Source organism: Opisthocomus hoazin, chromosome W (assembly GCF_030867145.1).
Source record: "Opisthocomus hoazin isolate bOpiHoa1 chromosome W, bOpiHoa1.hap1, whole genome shotgun sequence".
NCBI lineage: Eukaryota > Metazoa > Chordata > Aves > Opisthocomiformes > Opisthocomidae > Opisthocomus > Opisthocomus hoazin.
In genome coordinates, this window is record NC_134453.1 from 563353 (window position 1) to 582877 (window position 19525).

Below are 19525 nucleotides of genomic sequence, written 5' to 3' on the forward strand. Positions count from 1 at the left end.
AGAAAGTCCTTAGGGTGAAACTCCCACCTCGGAGATTAATGTTAGACGTGGTATTCTACCTGCAGTTTTGGAAGTGCATATTCAGTCCTCCTGTGAGCAGGTTTTTGTTTTCAATGTTTCTTTTTCCAGTAACACATAGTAAAGAATTAAATCCAGAAAGTATGGGAAAGCTTTTAAAAACATGGGAATTGGTGAACACGGAAGTTCTACCCCGGTGGAGAAATTTCAGAATGATTTTTTGTTTCTGTTTTTTTTTGGTTTTTTTTTTTTAAACTGTTACTTTATTGCGGCACTGTTCCTGCTGGCAAGGAAAACAAGAATCATTTGATTCGTTCAATGCTGGAGCTCTAAGTAGAGTACTGGCTTTAAAATGTTTGATGGAGTTTCCCAAGTGAGATTGAAATATGTTGTCATTTGACTGAACAGGACATTGGTGTTCCCATGTTTTAAAACTGTGTTTGTTTTTTTTTTTATTGGAGATGACTATTTCCCTGTTGGTTTGACAAAATGCATTTCCTTTTTTCATGACAATACAAAGCTGTCAGGCTTCTTATTTGGATTATGTTGTGAAGGGCTCAGCCAAAGATTATCTTTTTGTTGTTGTTTACTGCCTTCAAACAAATGCAGTAAATGCCTTTTTTTTTTTTTTTTTTTTTTTAATGGTTAAGTTACTCCCAGTTGGCTGGTACTTGCCCTGAGGCATGAGCAGGCACAAAACCCGAGTGACCGAAGCACTGTGGAATTTGCACCTAGGTTTTCTGCCCTTTTACCAAATAAACTCAGGCATGTATAATTAAACTTGTGTTTAGTACTGTTTTCTTCTCCTTTACGTTCCCATACATCAACCCTGCTGTTAGTGGCTACTGAGCTGTTGGGGAAACCGCTCTATTTCTTCTAATGCTTTCTCTAGACTGAAGTTTTGTTTAATGTAAACATTTCTGCCATTGTGACTTCCCTGAAATGGAGTGAAAGCGTCTGTCTTCAAGTCAGGCACTAGAACATGAGGACCATACAACCAAGAATGAACTTTTTAAAGTCTTCTTTGAGTATTTTATCAAGCAGCGTGTAACAACTGTGGTCGTTCCATCTCGGGCTCTCCGAGACACGTAGTCAAATATATCTCATTTTATGAAATGCTCATCCTGTTGCTGAAAGGAACTGTGCAGCTTTTCTTGTGTCGGAATTTTGTTTTGCTTATTTTTATTTCCCCGCTGTATATGTTTAAATGTGACTTATTGGTTGAATCTAAGCTTGATGTGAGAAATGATGCCTTCAGAGAAATTTCTAAAGCCTATTTATTTGTAGCTTTTTTATTAGTCCATTCAATGCAAGATCTGTAGAGGCAGTGTTCATTATGGCTCATATTATTGTGAAATGGGAAGAGCAGTTGGGATCTTGTTTGAAACAGTTTTAGCTCCAGCAAACCAAGTCCTTTCTTTGCCTTACTTGAAAGACCGTTTTGTAAGGGATTGTTATTTCAGCTCAAGCCTGAACATAAGCAGTGCACGCAAACACAAGAAATTGTCTGTCTCTCTTCTGAGAGTAGATCCTTTTAAGAATGGACCATTGCTTTTATTCTGTTTCAACCATGTTCAGAATTAGTTTGTTTCTCTTGCATGGCATAGCTGTTCTAGCTGTTTTTTTAATTGTGGTGCCGTTCTTCTCCTCAGGATAGTGACCACTGCGAAGACCAGTAGTTGCTGCCCCTCTTCCTGCCGTGTTTAATTCATTTTTGGATTCCGTTGTGTCCATCCTACATCCAGGTGCCGGTGCATGTGCACTCTCCTCTCTTTCCGTCCCCTGATAGCTCAGTATTAGTTGGCACCTCTGCTGCTCCATGCTGTCAGTTCCTCCCGTCTCATCTTTCACCTCGTGATCATTCCACCTTCCTCTGAACTTCTGACACTGCTTAGACATCCCATCTAGCCCTTTTCATGCAGACTAGGTGTCAGGAAACTTAATTCTAAATCAATTTGTCGCCCTGTCACTGGAGAACTCCTTTGCTCTCAGCTCCACAACACCTCTGTGCTCTCTTCTGACTGCGGGTGCCTTTTTGCAGTGTCCTAGCCAGCCCGGGCTCCTCCGCTGCCACACGCTCTCCATCACTTGGACCACTGGTGGTCCCCGAGGCCAGGGTGTGCACAGAGCAGGCAGGCAGCAATGTTTCCCCGGAGACTCTGCTGGCTATCTGGGATGTTAACAATGGGGTCTCTGGGTGCAGAGATGGTGCCCTCTGCATGTTGTGGTGTCAGGGTTAGTAAATGCTGCCTGAAGTCACAGAATCACAGAATGTTCGGGGTTGGAAGGTACCTCTGTGGGTCATATAGTCCAGCCCCCCTGCTGAAGCAGGGTCACCCAGAGCAGGCTGCACAGGACTGTGTCCAGATGGGTCTCCAGAGAAGGAGACTCCACAGCCTCCCTGGGCAACCTGTTCCAGTGCTCTGTCACCCTCAGAGGGAAGAAGTTCTTCCTCATCTTCAGCTGGAACTTCCTCTGCTTCAGTTTGTGCCCGTTGCCCCTTGTCCTGTCACTGGGCACCACTGGAAAGAGTCTGGCCCCGTCCTCCTGACACCCACCCTGCAGATATTTATAAGCTTTTCTAAGGTCCCCTCTCAGCCTTCTCTTCTCCAGGCTGAACAAGCCCAGCTCCCTCAGCCTCTCCTCGTAGGGGAGATGTTCCAGTCCCCTCCCCATCCTTGTAGCCCTCTGCTGGACTCTCTCCAGTAGCTCCTCATCTTTCTTGAACTGGGGAGCCCAGAACTGGACACAAAAGTCCCACTGACGTGGGAGTGCGTCGCCTTCTGCAGGAACGGTAATGGTGCTGCCCGCGGCACGGAGCAGCTCAGTGGAGAGGGCTGTGCTGCCTGCAAGGTAACAGTTAATGAGATCTCCCCTATTAGCAAGGTTTTCCAGTTGACAGTTTAATTCTTTGAGGAGGCAAAGTGAATACAATTAATTTGAACTTCCCCCAGCAAACAACTGCACTGGTGTTCCCAGCTAGCAGGCTATTTCTGTTTGTATTTTAGGTATTTCTATTTAGCTATGCATCTATAGTAGAAAACAAATGCGGTGGGTTTTTTTTGACATATCATGCAACCCTTTGCATGATTAATTAGTTCATTAATCATTAATCAGTTAATGAGTAAAGATTAATAGACTAACAGCTGAATCTCTGTGTACCAGGGGTATGAACTTATTTTGTTTGTCTTAGAGTGAGAGCAATTCAAAGATCTGGTGGTATTTATTGTTTTAAGGACTGTGCATGTGAGGATCTTAAACTCTTCTCCTCCAGCAGTCCCCATGTAAGGTATTAGCGGGGCAGAATCCTCGACTGCTGCAGGGCTTCTTGCAGTCATGTATATTTCATATATATTTCAAAGAGGAACTGGGCATTGTGTCCTGCTCTAAAAGGACTTTGTCTAACATTGAAATGATTTGGGATTGAAAACAGAAGGAATTTCTTCTGCCTGAACAGACATTCAGTGCAAAGAAAATCTGAATAAACCCCAAAGTAGACATGTGGTTGAAGAGTCTGACCCTGGCTTGCTTGCAAAGTTAAGGCATTGTTGGCTAAGGGCAGGATTGTCTGTATCCCTGCTTGGATAGGAAAAAAAATGGAAAAAGTCAGTGTTTGTGTTGGCTGTGAGGATTGCGCAGCAAGTCAGAGTTTGCAGGGCTGTTAAGAGGCAAGACTGATACCCGACTCAGCAGCGCCTGCGTGGCTTGCCGAGGGAGCAAAACCTCGATGTAGCCTGCAGGCCCCTGAGCCCCGACGTGGGTCGGGCAGCTGCCCGCCTGCAGCCGGATCACCGTGCACGAGAAGCTGCGGGGATTGCATCGCAGACCGGTTCCTGCAGTGGTGTCAGTGCAAGCTGTCCTGGCCCCGTCTGTGAAGTTGCTAAGGAGTAGGTTGCTCTGGAGATGATTTTTTTTGGTTCAGGTTAATGCTTTTCTTCCTTTCCATGTCAGGTGAAATAGGAGATATTATGGGGATGGGGTGGTAATCAAGAAAGAACAAAAGGGGTAGAAAAGATGAGAAATAAACCAAAATACCACAGTGAGGTATTTGGGTGTCTGAGATTGAGCTTGGATCTCCTGCGTCTTCAGGTGAATTCCCTAACTCCAAGGCTGTTTAGGAGAACAAATGACCTTTTCACAAAAGTTTCAGGTTCCACAACTGTGTTAGTCGTATTCCTGGCTAACTGTGTCAGTAAGCAGCCTCTAACAGGTTGAGTGGGCCTTGGGGGAAGCTGTGTTAACTCATGTTAAATCAAACTGTGCGTTCATAGGATACCTGGTGGGTTTGGTTTATTTTGTAAACTGGCAATCTTGAAACATTAGCCTGTGCGCTGGGCAAGCCCTGCAGTGCTACGGCTCCCGAGTGTTGCATGCTTTGGGCTCCCAGCCAACAGTCGTGTCATTTGAGTAACATATTAAGCGCTCATGTAATATTTATGTCTCTCTTATAAGAGATATTAAGGGCAGGAGACAATTCAGCTTTGCAAAAATAGAAACTAATGTTGATGTTGACAAGGTTTTGTCCCCGCCCCAATGATAGCTGGTTTCATTAGCAACAGCGTACGGGATATAGGGTGGCACTGGCCTTCCTCCACAGAACCTGGCTCTTTCTGCAAGATGAGTCAGCAGATGGGTACTTGGTAGGTAGCTGCTGTGCAATGTTATGTTACTTGGCTTCAGTGATCCTTTAACTTGGTTTTGTTTTGAAGTTGCCAGGGAGCAGTAAGAGCAGAGCTGCTCCCTGCAGGAAAGCCAGTGGGTGGAGGTCCCAGGGCTCACAAGGCAAGCAGGACAGACCCCGAGATGGTCACCAGGTCCAGCCAGAGTCCAGGCCATAAGGCAATGCCACGGTGATGAGGCAGGTCCAGGGTCAAGCCAGAAAGTTGCTGTGTAGTTCAGGGTTAGGATCAGGCCCATTGATGGCTGGAGAGATCCATAGAGTTGTGGCAGAGCTGAAGGAGGCATGGACACGGCCACAGCTCAGATGGAGACCGGCCCCACTCCAATGCAGCTTGGACAGGGCTTGGGGGCAAGGCTGATCGGGGCCACAGAGACTAACTGGTACCCCCCTGGGCCCTGGCAGAAATGTGTCAGGTGATGGAGCCCGCTCCTCTCCTCACGGTTTTTAATTTGTTGTTATGGTGCCTAGCACAGAGAGGACAGAACCTGTTTGGAAGTGTTGATCTGCAGAAGCAAGTGCAATTTAGGCTTCAGTACAACAAATTTGGGCATTGTGTGATTAGAAATTAAGAGGACGTGTTCATCAGAACAGCCTGAACCCTTGCGCCAGATCAGTTATTAAAATCCCAGGACACCCAGCAAGGTGACTGACTGGCCAGATGTAGATGAAGGCCACCTAGGAATCGTGCAGGTGGTTATCTGCAGGTATTGGTTGGAGGGGAGTTACACACAAGTAGGTGGTTTCTGGGTTTTGCTTACAAGCAGTTAATAGGACACTGTCTGTTGCAGCAGATCGCTGAAGCTGTAGAAACTGTCTCAGTGATCTAAATATGCTGGAGGAGGCTGGGATCCCCGGTCGCTTGTCTTGCTTCTGTCTGAGATCACAGCTAAACTGCAGCAGCCCAAGTCACAAGAACACTGGGAGATTTTCAAGAGCTGTAATTTAAATAAATTTTATGGAGAGTGAAGATCCCAGTTTGGGAGATAACGTGCTAGTGCTCCAGGGTTAGGGAGCTTGTGCGCTTTCTGAAAAGCCTCAGGCAGAGGTATGCACACACACATCACAGCTTCAACTGACTGGTCTTGTGTGTTGAACCACAAATTGGTTACAGACTTCCCTCGGGTATTTGGACACCAAGATGTGGGATCTTGCAACGAGGAATGTTGGCATGCAGCCTATGGGGAGGGGAGAGGAAGCGAGGGCTGGTTTGGGTGAGACTGGTCAGACTGGGACAGAGGAGCAGTTGAGTGACCCAAGCCCGGCGCTCGGTGCCTTGCCCCACTGTGGCCAAAAGGGCTCTGGCTCCTGTGGCCCCGCAGGGGACAGTGTAATGGCCGTGGGAGTCAGGTGTTTGTGGGCTCCCTCACTCCTGCTTCCCTTCCCATTCAAGGTCTCGAGCGCAGGGCATTCCTTAGTCTGTCGTGTGCACATGTGTAATTGCATATAGCAAAACAGTAATGAAGGACTTGCTGTGAAAAGAACTGCCTCATGGCTTTGGTCTGTGCTTGAAAACTGAGCCTGTGCTCTACGCTGTTCCAGGCAAACTGGTTTCAAACATGGTTGTGGTGACCAGCATCAACAGAGTAAAATTACAGAGCTGCAGTTTCCAGCACTTGCTGCGTTAACTCCTTTCCCTGGCTTTTATAAAATGCTCACAGGGTGCTAGCAGCATGATTGCAGAAAGGGATTCAGAGACCACCTTTGATGAGGATTCCCAGCCCAACGATGAGGTGGTGCCATACAGTGATGATGAGACAGAGGATGAGTTGGACAGTCAGCAGCCTGCGGTCGAACCAGGACAAAACCGAATCAACAGCAGTGCCGAGGAGAGCAGAGAGCCATTCAAGAAAGGTAACGTTCTGACAGAAACTTGATTTGGCTAAGCAAATGATCCTGAATACAGCGGCTGAGCCATGCATGGTTCAATTTTATTTTTGCGCTTATTCATTAGGAAGGATTTGGAATGGCTTATCTGAATCTCTGGAGGAGTAATTGATGGCAATTCAGTTTAATGAATGTCAGAATGAAAAGCAGCTTCATTCCAGTCTGCAGCCAGGGTCCTGTGCCACTGCTTGTTGCGTAAAGCTAATGATCTGTGACCTCATCTGCATTAAGGCAGGCCCTGGATGTACATAGCCTGTGGTCTGAGAGCTGCTCGAACTGAACTGCAGATACTTGCCTTCCCCGCCACCTGGAGACTTGAACCAGCATAAGCCAATTTGCTGTGTTTAGTCGGTTGGTTTGCACGTGTATCTGCTTTCTAAGTCTTGCCCAGATGAGATTTCAGCTTCAATGCTAATTTTGTAGCCTCCTGATTCTTTATTTGCAGTAGTTTCAGAATCACAGAAAGGTAAGGTGAGTAGGAGTTCAAAGAAACCTGTCAAGTGCAGTCTGTGTGCTGCTGCCCGCACAGGAACATGAATGGGAGGAACATCTCTGGCATGTTTTAGACGTACCTGTTCTTAACTTCTGTCCAAGGAAAGTTTGTAACTCCCCTAAATAACCTTTTTGTTTTTAGTGTTGCAATGTGAGTACTTCTTATTTAACCACTGCCTGTTTAATATATATAATTTCTTCCTGTTTGTGTGGCCATAGTGAACAGTTGATCACCTCTCATTTTATAACCACCTATTACATGTTTAGTTTTGGGGGTTTTTTTACGATGACTGAGGTAACATAGTCTATAGAATAAACACAGTTTTCTTAGCCTTTCATCAGCTATCGTATTTTCTTGACTTCTCATCATGACTTGCTCGCTCTCCTCCTTTCTCCGCTCTTATTCTATCCAGGTATTTTATTTCATAGACACGGTACACCAGCAACCACAGGCTTCCTTTGTGGCCTAGTATAAGGAGAAGAAAAATGAAAAAGAGAGAAACAAGACTAAAACAGGACCTGCTACACCTTCAATTCCTCTGCTGGAGTGTACCATGCCTATTCCTTTATCCTGGTGCATTGGAGAGAATCTGAAAGCAGGGAGATGAATTTTGAATCTTCCCTCCAAAGGGCTCGTAGCTCCTGCTAGTTCAGTATAACCCCAAGTATATGCTGTCTATTCAGCTAATGTTACCCAAATTATTATCCAAAATATGGACGAGAGCTATGGATATTGCACAGCTCCTTTGAACTCTGAGCTAGGGCAAAAGGTTTAAGGAGGTACGAGATGTTACCTTGTAGGCTTGGTAGGCTAGTACTCTAATCACAGAGCTTCTAAGCAGCTGAGAAACATTATTAGATTCCACCCTCCCCTTAGACCCTTTGGATTTTTTGTTTGCTTGTTTAAATCCTCTTTGCCTGCTTTTTCTGGTTAATAGATAATTTTCTGGCGTAAATTGCGGAATTTGTAGAATCTGCTGGCTGGTTCAATAGCTAATTATATTCAGGTAGTGCTACAAAAACATCATCCTTTTTGCTTCTTTTTTCCCCTCAACAAAGACGGTTTTTCCCTTTTTGTTCTTTTAAATATGATGAATTACTGATGCAGCTTCCCGAATCTTAGGTATTAATATCACTTTTAAGCAGTTGAAAGTAATTTTGGGGAGCTTCCATCCTGCAGGTTTTAGTTAAGATCTAATTTACCAGTTTTCCATCTGGGGTACTAAGGTTTTATCAACACTGCAATATTTTTGTGAATGAGGTGAAGAAATAATATTCTTGTAGATGTGTTTACAATTTTCTTCATGTCATTAATAACTTTCTCAATTCATGCACTTCAGTAATATTTATCTTCTTTTAAACAAAAATCTGGTCCTCCAGTAATTTTTTTGTAAATTTTATGGAAGGCATCTAAAACCCTGTGACTCTCAGCCCTTCTGTGTAAGCCCGGACCAGGATGCACAATGTGTCTTCACCATCTGCTGTATGTTTTCATTTATGCAATCCTAAATACGAGTGTGACAGTGGAGTAAATATTTCTCTACTATCGTCTCGGCTTACAACCAATATGCTGGAAATGAAAGTTACGTAGTCACAGTAAACATCCCAGATACATCCAGTGAGAACTTGCTGTATGTGTTGGACGGACAAAGAAAAGCTTTTTGTCTGGATTGGAGTTTTTAAGTCCTAGTCAGCCTCATCAGACATGACTACCTGACAGCAGCCCAAGAGCGCAGTCACGTGTGCTTCCCGTGTGCCAGTCCCCACGCCTCTGCCTCCAGGAGTTTCACCCCATCCATGCTCTGCTGCGCTGGATGCGCTTAGGTCACGAGAATCCCATGAAACCAAAAAGAGCACCCATTAAGGACAATTACTGTGCATGTGAGAAAAGGGGGAGATACTTGGCTGATGAGTCAGGAAAGCTGGATTTCGAAATACTGTCTGCCTCATCCTTCCCAGGCAGGCAAAAGGCTTCTGTGAGTTGGCTTAAAAACTGGCCGCATGAGTTCAGCGGGGAGCTGCTTTGATGTGGGCAGGGCCTGAAGTCGTGGGTGTGCGTAGCAGCATTAATAGGGCTATTGGTGATGCAGGCTTGAGGGCAGGAAAGGGATCTGAAGGATTTTGGAGGGAAAGAGGGAGCCCGGAAAAGAGGGAGCATGGAGAATCACATGACAGCAGGAGGCAATCTGGCAATAAATAGTGGTCTGCCAAAAGCTAGGTATGTCCTAGATGAACCCCATTGAAACGTGGACTTTGTAGGACTTAGATTGACAATAGGGACCTTAACGTGGATATCAATGGTTTGTTAACAAGTTCTCTAGAAACTTTTTCCTTAGGGAGGCTGTTTGTCAAGTCGGGTTTTGAATGCTAAATACCGAAGGTGACAGAGGGAGGCAAGATCGCTCAGCTGCTTTCTAAGCAATTTTATCAGCTTGTGGTCCAAAGCTTCAGAATGCTGTTGCAGACATCGTTTGTTTAGTTTTGTTATATTTTACTGCAAAATGCAATTCATATTCCTGAGTTTTCAAGCAATCAAACAAAACTGATGACTGAAGAAATAAAATGAGCACTTCAGATTTTCACTTTTTTTTATAGTTGCAAATGGAAACCATCGCATAGTATGGTTATATGAAGTAATTGTTTTCAAAAGTTGAGTGGACTTTTTCGTGTCTAGAAAGACTGAGAAACCCTGTTTTGGGTGCTCTGTGCTTCACAGGTGTAATAAAAGTAAACCAAAAGAGGGGAAAGAAGGGAATTTAGCATGAGTAAATGTTACTCTGATAGGTTTTCAGCTTCTCATAGAACTTTCACATTGGTAATCACCACTTCTTCCTACCTCAGATTATATTTTAATTGTTGATAAAGACAAATAGCCTGGAAACTTCTTGAAAACTTTTTTTAGACAATGTACTAAAAAGCAGGTACCAGTCTTGTTTCAATTGGAAGTACCTTTAAAAGGTGGCTTTTGAGAGAAAACCCGAGACTGGCAGATTTGTTCCCTCGTGTTTATAACACTCAGGTGTTGACCCATTTTGCCTTGTCTCTTCCAGACTGCAGCTGGCAAGTGAAGGCAAATGATGAACACTTCTATGAACAGCCCCAGTTTAAGAGAACGGTATTTCTGTGCTTCAAAAAAAGCAAATATGCAGTAAGTTTTCTTTATCTCAATTATGTACTAATAGTACTTGTCAGGGTGAATACTTTCTTAATCTCAGTAAGATCTTTCCAACCACTGCTGATTAGTGTAAAAGCCACAATTAACACTTCTTCAGGATTTCCATCAAAGGTGGGGAAGTATAACTGGTTTTGGGTTTGTGAACAGAAAATGAAGAGTATCAAGAGACTTGTTTAAGATGAGATAGAGTTAGAAGCCAGGTGTCAGTCCAAATTCCAAGTTTTATCTGATCAACTATGGCTGTTGCAAATGTCTGCATAGGTGTCATCTTTCATATAAGAATTCTCAGTGTAGTATTAAGCTAGACTGGGACAGTCTTAAAAATAGATATTTGAGAATGTCTAGTCATTTAAACAGTGTCATTCTAAATCCGACTAATTATGATAAATGAGATAAAAATGTCGTCTTTATCAAGACAAAAGGTTGAATTTTTTTTTCCTATTCCTAATTTTTCAACTTTTCAAAGTAACAAAGCTATGGTGCTTGTATGTGGTGCTGGTTGCGAGTGACAGAGGCTTGGACTGCGGGATTATGTACGGCCCGTCCAGCTCTATATGTGATGCACTGACTCATGTGGTTCCCTCGTAGCTGCTGAGATACCTGCCTTGCAGACGAGAGGCAGTTTGGATTACCTCATTCGAGTATGAACGTTGAATAGTAAAACTGATACAATGGGAGCTATAGAAATGGAAATCCTGCATGCTTGGACTAGGTGGGGACTGGCAGGCATGATAGTTAACCTTTGCTGGATCTGACACTGTCCCTCCTGAATAAGTCTGATTAACAGTCCTTTGTATCTGGATTCGTTATTTGGAGTTTGATGCCCAAGACCAATTATATCTCTAACAGTGATACCGCGTATTTAGCAAATAATGTCAAAAGGCATCACAGAGAAGGTTGCGTAGGAGGAGGAGAGCACTGAAGCTTCTTCCCCTTCTCTGTGCTCATCTGTCAGTGCCATATGCACTGTGTCAGTTACCTGGGGGGAGGCTGTAACCCTTCCGCACCGTGGCTGTGCAATGCCCCACCGTCCTCGGTGTGGCTGAAGCTTCAGTCTGAGATGCTTTCTGGGGTATGTTAATGTCAGCGAAACAGACATTTTCCGCCTGAGTTCATTAAGACGGTGACCCATGTTAAACTGTTGAGGAAAGGTACAGCTCTAACAAAGTTTGTAGGAAAGATTTCACTAGTAAAATGCTTTCCTTTACAAATGTACAATGCGTATTTTTATGTAAGAAGAATCTACTGTTGTGAATGACATTGGGTTTTCTTCAACAGGGAAATGCAATTAAGACATACAAGTACAACCCTATCACTTTTTTACCGCTGAATCTGTTTGAACAGTTTAAAAGAGCAGCCAACTTCTATTTCCTCGTTCTTCTCATTTTGCAGGTAAGAAAGACGGAGAGAATACTAACTGTGAGTTGAATTTGAGGTGCTGATCTACTAAGATGAATAATACTTAATGACCCAATTCACTGCTGTCCTGTCAGGACATTGCAGGGTACTTTGTAGGGACTGTGTCTGAGCTACTACAGAAACTAAGCTCGTCTTAACAGAAATCTGGAACAACATACCCTAGCTTTGTATTAGCTAGGATGAGCTAGTTGCAGAGTTCATGAATTTCATGGGGAAAAGATGTTTCTTTTGCTCTGTAAAACATAATGGCCTTAAGTTCCACTCACGAATCAGAAGCTCCAACAGAAAATATGAGCAACTACAATTGTTAAAGAGAAGCCACTGAGGTAGGACGGCACGGTCAAAGTCTCCTGTGAGAGTTTTGTTCATCTTCCCAACCTGACTTAAAATTCTCTCTCTGTGTTGGTTTTCTGTCTTATGTTATAGTCAGACTTCTATTAAATGTCTCTGAATTGTGCTTGAATGATAATGCTGTATTGAACAGATTTTATTTGTCTTTTGTAGTCGATTCCCCAAATAACGACCCTGTCATGGTATACAACGCTGGTGCCCTTACTCTTGGTGCTGGGAATAACTGCAGTCAAAGACCTAGTGGATGACATTGTAAGACACAGGTTTTGTTAATATTAAAAGCAAAAAACCTCAATGTTGTTTATTTCTTGAATTGTGATACACAGTAGGGAGTACATTCTCTACTCCTGGTTTTCAGGCTCGTCACAGGATGGACAGCGAGGTTAATAATAGGACATGCGAAGTCATCAGGGATGGAAGGTCTGTACTGTTCTTAACTTTATAAGTAGTGTTTGTTGCCTTGTTACGAAGTTTCATCACAGATCTTAACCCGTGGATGGTAGGGAAAGTTCAGCTTTTTGTTGTCTACTGTTCTACATGTCTGTGTGAAAACTTAATTGAAAATGGAAGAGAATTGCCAAAAGGAGTAATTTAAACTTAATTCTGTGGCACTACGTCTGTGCTAAGGGCAACTTCTTTGGAGAGAAGGACAGAAATCCATATATAGGTGAAGAGGGGAGAGAAGAGGTAGGTTGACTTCTAAGTTACAGACCCCCAACTAAATTGCCATTTCCAAAAAGAAGAAAACACACTTTACCAAGATGTAATACTTTTGTACTAAGGAAAGTTCAGTATTTCAAGATTTATAGTGTGCATAGTGTTCTAGATTAAATAGTAATAATTATTAAACTATCTTGATACTAGGTTCAAAATCACAAAATGGAAAGATATTAAAGTTGGTGATATCATTCGTCTGAAGAAAAATACTTTCATTCCTGTAAGTGCTTGAGATATAATTGTTTTATGTTTCTGCAGAGTTCTGCATGAAAGTTGACTTGGATTTATTTGTTGCTTATTTATTTGTTTTTCTAGGCTGACATTTTGCTGCTATCCAGCTCAGAACCAAACAGTCTCTGCTACGTAGAGACAGCTGAACTAGATGGGTAAGGCTCTGTTTAAGGATTTCTTGGATTTAGTTTTGGCTTACTGGTAAAAGAGCAAGCAGTGTGTATTTCAGACTCTACTAGTCACTTCTTAAGCCACACCTGCAAAACTGTGTGCAGTTTTTGATTCCCATAATTCAAGGATTATTAAAAATTGGTGAGGGTCCACTGGAGTGCCACAAAGATGCCTTAAGCGTTGGAGAGCATGACATATGAAGAAGGGGTGAAGGACTTGGATTTGTTCAGCCTGGAGAAGAGAAACAGGATTTAATCAGTCTTCCACTATCTCCAAGGTAGTGACAGAGAAGATGTTCTCCTCACGAGGGTGCACACTGACAGGACAAGAAGCAGTGGATACAAGTTGCTTCAGAGCAAGTTTTGTCTGCGTTCAAGACTAATTGTTTTCACGGTGGATAACTTTTACCATTGGAATATGTTACCAGGGAAGTGGTGGAATTTCTCCCACTGGAAACAGTCAAGGCTTGGCTTGACAAGGCCCTGAATAACCTTATCTAAGGTCCTGCTTCCAGCAGGAGGTTCGACTGTTGATTACCAGAGGTCTCTTCCAACCTGGACTTTTCTATTATTTTAAACTCTTCTTATTCACTGTCAGAGTTGGAAAACAAAAATACATCTTTTTCTGTGGAAGTTTTTCATAGAAACTGCTTAGGTAGCATAAATCCTACTGTCCCTGTCACGTTGCCTTGTAAATGTTGTTTTAGTTCATGTTGTCCAGAAAGCTTGTGCTGAATTCTTTTAGAAGTCTGTAATAATACAGACTTCACCTAATGAGATGAAATATTAGTTTTTCTGAATGAGCAGTGTATTCCTCATTCGACCTTTAGTGATCTTAAAAACTATAACTTATAACATCACGCAAAACAAGGATCTGTTTGTGGTGCGAAAAGTTTGTTCTCTATTGGAGCTTTTAACAGCAGCAGTCATTAAATATGGCTTTCAAATAACCATTACTTCAAACTTTACTATTGCGTTGGTAAAACAATGATTGTGAGAAGCTTCACTTACCTACAGTGGGCAGAGGTAAAGGGGTAAGGTTTCACTTGTGAAGAAAAGCAGCCAGTGTAAGAGCTAGTCACGCGGTTCATGAATGCTTCGTATCCATGCAAATGTGTGGCTTTGCCATTGCCTCCAAGTAGGGGGCTGGTACCTATGGGATATTGATTTGCTTAATTTAATTTTGTTCTAACTTCTTTCCCGTATCCATGGTTTTAATAAATGACCTTTTTATGCTTTCTTCTTAGTGAGACTAACTTAAAATTCAAAATGTCACTTGAGGTAACACACAGATACCTTCAAGAAGAAAGTGCAATGGCAGACTTCAATGGTTTGTACAGTTATATTCTTACAACTCTTCAAATGTTGCTCAGGCAGTTTACAGTGCAAGTAAAGAAAACATGGGTGGGGATGGAAGTGTTGCCAGTGGTGCTTGTGATTCTGGAATTAGTGGCTTTCTGGCTTTTGTCACAAGGCAGGGTAAGCAAGTTGCGCAAAGGAAACTCTGCTGCTGAGCAGAACATGGTCTGTCTGGAGACGAGACCTGTGCCATGAATGAGCTACGGCATGCTGAGTAGACATGCTGGAGCCCTCTATTAGTGTTTGCCTGTTTTCTTTGGAAAAAAAGTATGTTTGCTGTTGGGATTGGATCTGGAAAATAATCTTCTATTGTCCTTTTCATATTTATCATTATGATCTAGCTGCTTTCTCTTCATGTTGTGGAAACTTGAAGGGCAGGAATCCCTCCTCTTACTGAGAGACGCGGAGAAGTAAGCAAGTAGGGACTGTTCCTGGTTTCCTCCAGTATGACAACTGAGGAACACGAAGTGAAATGAGCAACTGACATTCAAAATAGACAGCAGGGAGGTGCTTTTTCACACAATACATAGTTAAGCTAAAGTTCACAGTTTGCCAAGGGATGTTGCAGATGTAAAAAGTTTGTTCTTTTAAAGAATGTCTCTTGAGCAAATTTATATGGAAGGAGAGGCTTCCCACAAAGACACGGAGTCTGGTTCAGGAATATTTGCGCTGAATATCCATACACCCTAAATTTCAAAGAAATTGTTTATTCAGGATGCTCGTTTTCCTGAAGAACCAGCCTCATGAAGTAGAACTACTTCTGTGGCGGGTACAAATCCATGCATTTTTATTTAACTGTTGTATATTACCCATATTCTCCTCCAAATTTTTTTAAGGTCTGATTGAATGTGAAGAACCTAATAACCGACTGGATAAGTTTGCCGGAACATTATTCTGGAGAAACATGAGTTATTCACTGGATGCTGATAAGATTTTATTACGTGGATGTAAAATCAGGAATACAGACTTCTGCCATGGAGTGGTCATATTTGCAGGTATTTATGAATTGAACATGTGTAATATTTACCAACTAAAAGCATGTGCTATAGAGTGAATTGTCATCTTTATCTTATAAACATTGGCTGTATTTTATATCCCAGTTTTGTAAAATAGTAATACTAGCACTTGTTTGTATAATGTATCCTCCCTTTTTTTTTTCCTTTATTTTTAGGTGCTGATACAAAAATAATGAAAAATAGTGGAAAGACGAGATTTAAAAGGACAAAAATTGACTCCCTTATGAATTACATGGTTTATACTGTAAGCCTTTTTGTTTAAAATTCAGACGTTTGACTTCATTTTTAAGTGAATAGAGTGAATGCAAATTCAGGAAACTTTTTTTTCTTTTGGGGTAATGGCATGTTTACAGTCGTGTTTTGCCCTGACGAGTTGAGATGAAGTAGGAGGAAATCTAGAAAGGTGCCTCGCTGCTGGTGGAATCCGTGACCCTAAACTGCAGGTGTAGGGCAGCCTACGCGATGCGGAAAAGTGCTTCAGGAGCGGTGGGCAGGTGCTCTGCTTGTCTGCACTGAAGTGCTGGAGGGAGACCTGAGGACCCGCTCCTGGTTCAGAGGCCCGTTCAGCCTGACAGGTTCAACGCTCGCGGTGTTTGTCCTTGGGCAGCACCCATGGGGTGTGCGTGTGAGGAATACCGGCTGTGCTACACCCCGCGCTCCACTGAGTGTGATTCCCTGGGATGGGCAGAGAGGAGAGAGGAGCTGGCCTGTTGGCAGGCAGGGGCACTTATCTCGGCACATTCTGCCTCTGGTCTGAGCACGTTCATGTGCCCTATTTGCTGCCTGCTTAAGTAGATGTAAAAACATGAAGATGATGCTTGGGGAATAGACAAAAACTAGAACCCAGATTATCTGAAGAGACCATTTTGTGGGAAAGGTTTGCTCCCCTTCTTTCTTAAAAATACATGTAATAGTCTATTTTGAACATGGAGATTTGGGGTGTAAGTCGAGTAGATATTTCTGAAGTGTCACAGGCCTCTCTGTGTACGCTGTAGATTTTTGTCGTCCTCATCCTGCTGTCGGCTGGCCTTGCCATTGGACACACTTACTGGGAGCAGCAGATCGGCAACTCGTCTTGGTACCTCTACGATGCACAAGACTTCAGTCCTCCGTATCGTGGCTTTCTTAACTTTTGGGGATACATCATTGTTCTGAACACCATGGTTCCCATTTCCCTCTATGTGAGGTAGGTAAATACCTTGGCCTTTAAAGCTGAACTGGTGATAGGGTTGAACTACCTGGGGACTAATGGTGAATGGACTTGATTTCCCATTGGTGGCAACAAACGCAGCTTCACATTGGACGGGAAAGCATATTAATTCTCTGTCTTACCGAAAAGACATTGGATACACTCACCCTCTTCAGTGAGATTTTACGAGAAACTGATCTGTATTGCTTTCATATCAAATCGTCACTCAAGGATCTTTGACTTAGGATTTAAACATATCTGGCTTTTCTTAACAGTATTAAGCGTATCTGCTCTATACTTTGACTAAGGAAAAAATTCTCTTAAGCAGTGATCTCTGACAAAGCTGGAGACGTGATCCTACTGGTATTTAACTTCTCAATCTAATTCTGCAGTCACAGTGGGTGAAGGAAACTACTTGAAAAAGAAATAAAATGCAAAAAAAATTTTTCCAGATTTATTCTCAAAGAGAGGCCTTACTGCTCCATGAAGTATGAATAATTTTGCCTTTGACAAACCTGGAGTCATCCAGCCTCCTACCTGCTCTTCTCCAAACTGTACTTAAAATGCTATTCCCAAGTGGGATTTGTGTTTGTTACGGAAGCAGCACCATCAATACTTCTGGCTTGATAAGGCCGTAAAGGCTTTTCCCCAGTTACTGTGGTGGTGTTGAAGCTGAGCTGTGTTGTCCGACATCAGTTTGAGTGGCCTGTGTGGGGGTGATGGCACTCTGTAATGTGCTGGTAAATGTAATTGTTTTGTCTTAAGCTCTTGGGCTATGTACGCAATTTGAGTCCTGGAAAATACAGTCCCCTGGGCCTGATAATATGTTATTATTTTGAAACATGAGATGCAGCTGGGAGTGAGAAAATTGATTTTATTCCATTTAGTGTCGAAGTAATTCGTTTGGGCCAAAGCTATTTTATAAACTGGGACCTGCAAATGTATTACCCTGAGAAGGACACGGCCGCGAAGGCCAGAACCACCACGCTGAACGAGCAGCTGGGGCAGATCCACTACATCTTCTCTGACAAGACGGGGACGCTTACGCAGAACATCATGACATTTAAAAAATGTTGCATAAACGGCCAAAGATACGGTAAGTCTGTGCCACGCTGCTGGGCCCTGTAGTGAAAACAATGGCTAGCACAGGAGCTCCAGTTTGTGACAGCACCACAGGGGGAAGACCCTGCAAGTCCCTGAATAGCACAGCTGGCAGCCTCTGACCAGTCCACACAAATGAATTTTAATGCTTTTTTGAAATCAGGTGCATATGAGTCTTTTTAGTTTCTACTGAACTTCCACAGTTTAGCCCTGGCATTGCACAAAGCTCCAGTAAAATGGAATTGTTGGGGTTTTCCCACCGTTTTCCCCTTTAAAAAGGGGAAACTGATGGACCTGAGTGGGAACTTCCCAGTAGAAAAGTCAGAAATTAGTGTTTTACAGAATACTTTACTTCTGGTAGAAATGCTTCAGGGACAAAATTAATCTAGAAGCAAATAAGAACATTTTAATAAGAACAGCAGTTTTTCATTTTGTGTTAGTTACTTCCATTTCCAGTTGTGTCTGGATTTCAATATTTAGAATACACGACATACATGCTCCAAAACTGTTACTTGGCCGTTTCAAATAATGAAGAATGCAGCATGCTATTGCCATGTGGTTTTTAAACATCCTCCCTCTGATGAGAGATGGGGAATTTCTGACAGTGAAAGCTGTGTTAAGGCAACCCGGATGCTTCATGACAATTCCCCCGCGTGCTTTTTTCTTATATTTGCTTTGGTGTCACTAGTATACAAAGGTACTGTGGCTGTGAAAGAACTTGCTTTTTTAGAATCTGAGCTATTCCAGTGCAGTAGATATTCTCTGTATTTTTTGCTTTGTGAATGAGTTGTAAACACTTTGTTACTCTGTCCTGTGCCTTCTAACTGATGGTGCTTGCATTGCAGGAGACTGCCGGGATGGAGCAGGGCAGCTTCAGAGCCACCCAGAGGTAGGTTGGTGCAATCTGGCGCTGAAGGCCCTGTGGTCTGTAGAACAGGGAACCTTCCCTTGCCAAAGTATGAAGAGTTGCTGGCAGGCACAAAGCAATTGCACATGAGATAACTCAAACTCTCTCTTCTGTTTTCTAAGCAGCAAGTGGATTTCAGCTGGAACATGTATGCAGATGAGAAGTTCTCATTCTATGATCACTATCTGATAGAGCAAATAAAATTGGGAAAGGAGCCAGAAATTCAGAAATTCCTTTCTGTGCTTGCCATTTGTCACACAGTCATGGCTGACACTTCTGATGGTGAGTGTGTTTGTGGGTTGGTTTGGTTGGTTTTGTTTTTTTTTTGCGTAAGGGGAAACAACAATGCACATCCAGTTGCACAAGGGAGAGATCAAAACTAATGCTGATCCCATAAGTGAGAAGGCATGCTAGGCTGCTCTTTTAAATCAAACAAAAGCAAGAGCCAGTGCCATTCCCTGTGCTGAACTTATCTGACCTTTTATGGAAGGAGGGCTGTCTTTATGACAGTTACATTTGTGGCAAATGCACATCTTAAATAACAGCAGATTTAGAAAGGCAGGGGAACAGTTTATACAGAGGTCTTGTGTTTTGATGTTACAGGTCTTCTCTTTGTTCAAACACATCTTTAAAAACTCTAAAGCATAAACCACAGAGAAAATCATAATGACACTAGCATAGTCTCTGGTTCCACATACATATGTGAAAGTACAAACACCCTTGGACACTTGTTTTCAGTGTGGAAAAACAAGTGTTTTCAGCATGAGGGTTTCATGCTCTTAGTTCTTGAAGCATAGCCCTGTAGATGGATACAA

General features: G+C 42.8%; 1 protein-coding gene across 1 annotated transcript in view; it reads left to right on the forward strand.

Annotated features, from left to right (window-relative positions):
* The window catches only part of LOC104328497 (phospholipid-transporting ATPase IC), a 35642-nt gene that overhangs the window by 3753 nt on the left and 12364 nt on the right, over window positions 1-19525 (forward strand). The window contains exons 2-15 of the mRNA XM_075446359.1: window positions 6358-6550; window positions 10126-10223; window positions 11529-11642; window positions 12174-12272; window positions 12379-12440; window positions 12885-12957; window positions 13053-13123; window positions 14386-14468; window positions 15334-15492; window positions 15669-15757; window positions 16509-16699; window positions 17590-17798; window positions 18649-18692; window positions 18833-18992. Coding sequence (XP_075302474.1) covers window positions 6370-6550; window positions 10126-10223; window positions 11529-11642; window positions 12174-12272; window positions 12379-12440; window positions 12885-12957; window positions 13053-13123; window positions 14386-14468; window positions 15334-15492; window positions 15669-15757; window positions 16509-16699; window positions 17590-17798; window positions 18649-18692; window positions 18833-18992 — 1633 coding nt within the window. The 5' untranslated portion in view covers window positions 6358-6369. The remainder of the gene's footprint in view (window positions 1-6357; window positions 6551-10125; window positions 10224-11528; window positions 11643-12173; window positions 12273-12378; window positions 12441-12884; window positions 12958-13052; window positions 13124-14385; window positions 14469-15333; window positions 15493-15668; window positions 15758-16508; window positions 16700-17589; window positions 17799-18648; window positions 18693-18832; window positions 18993-19525) is intronic.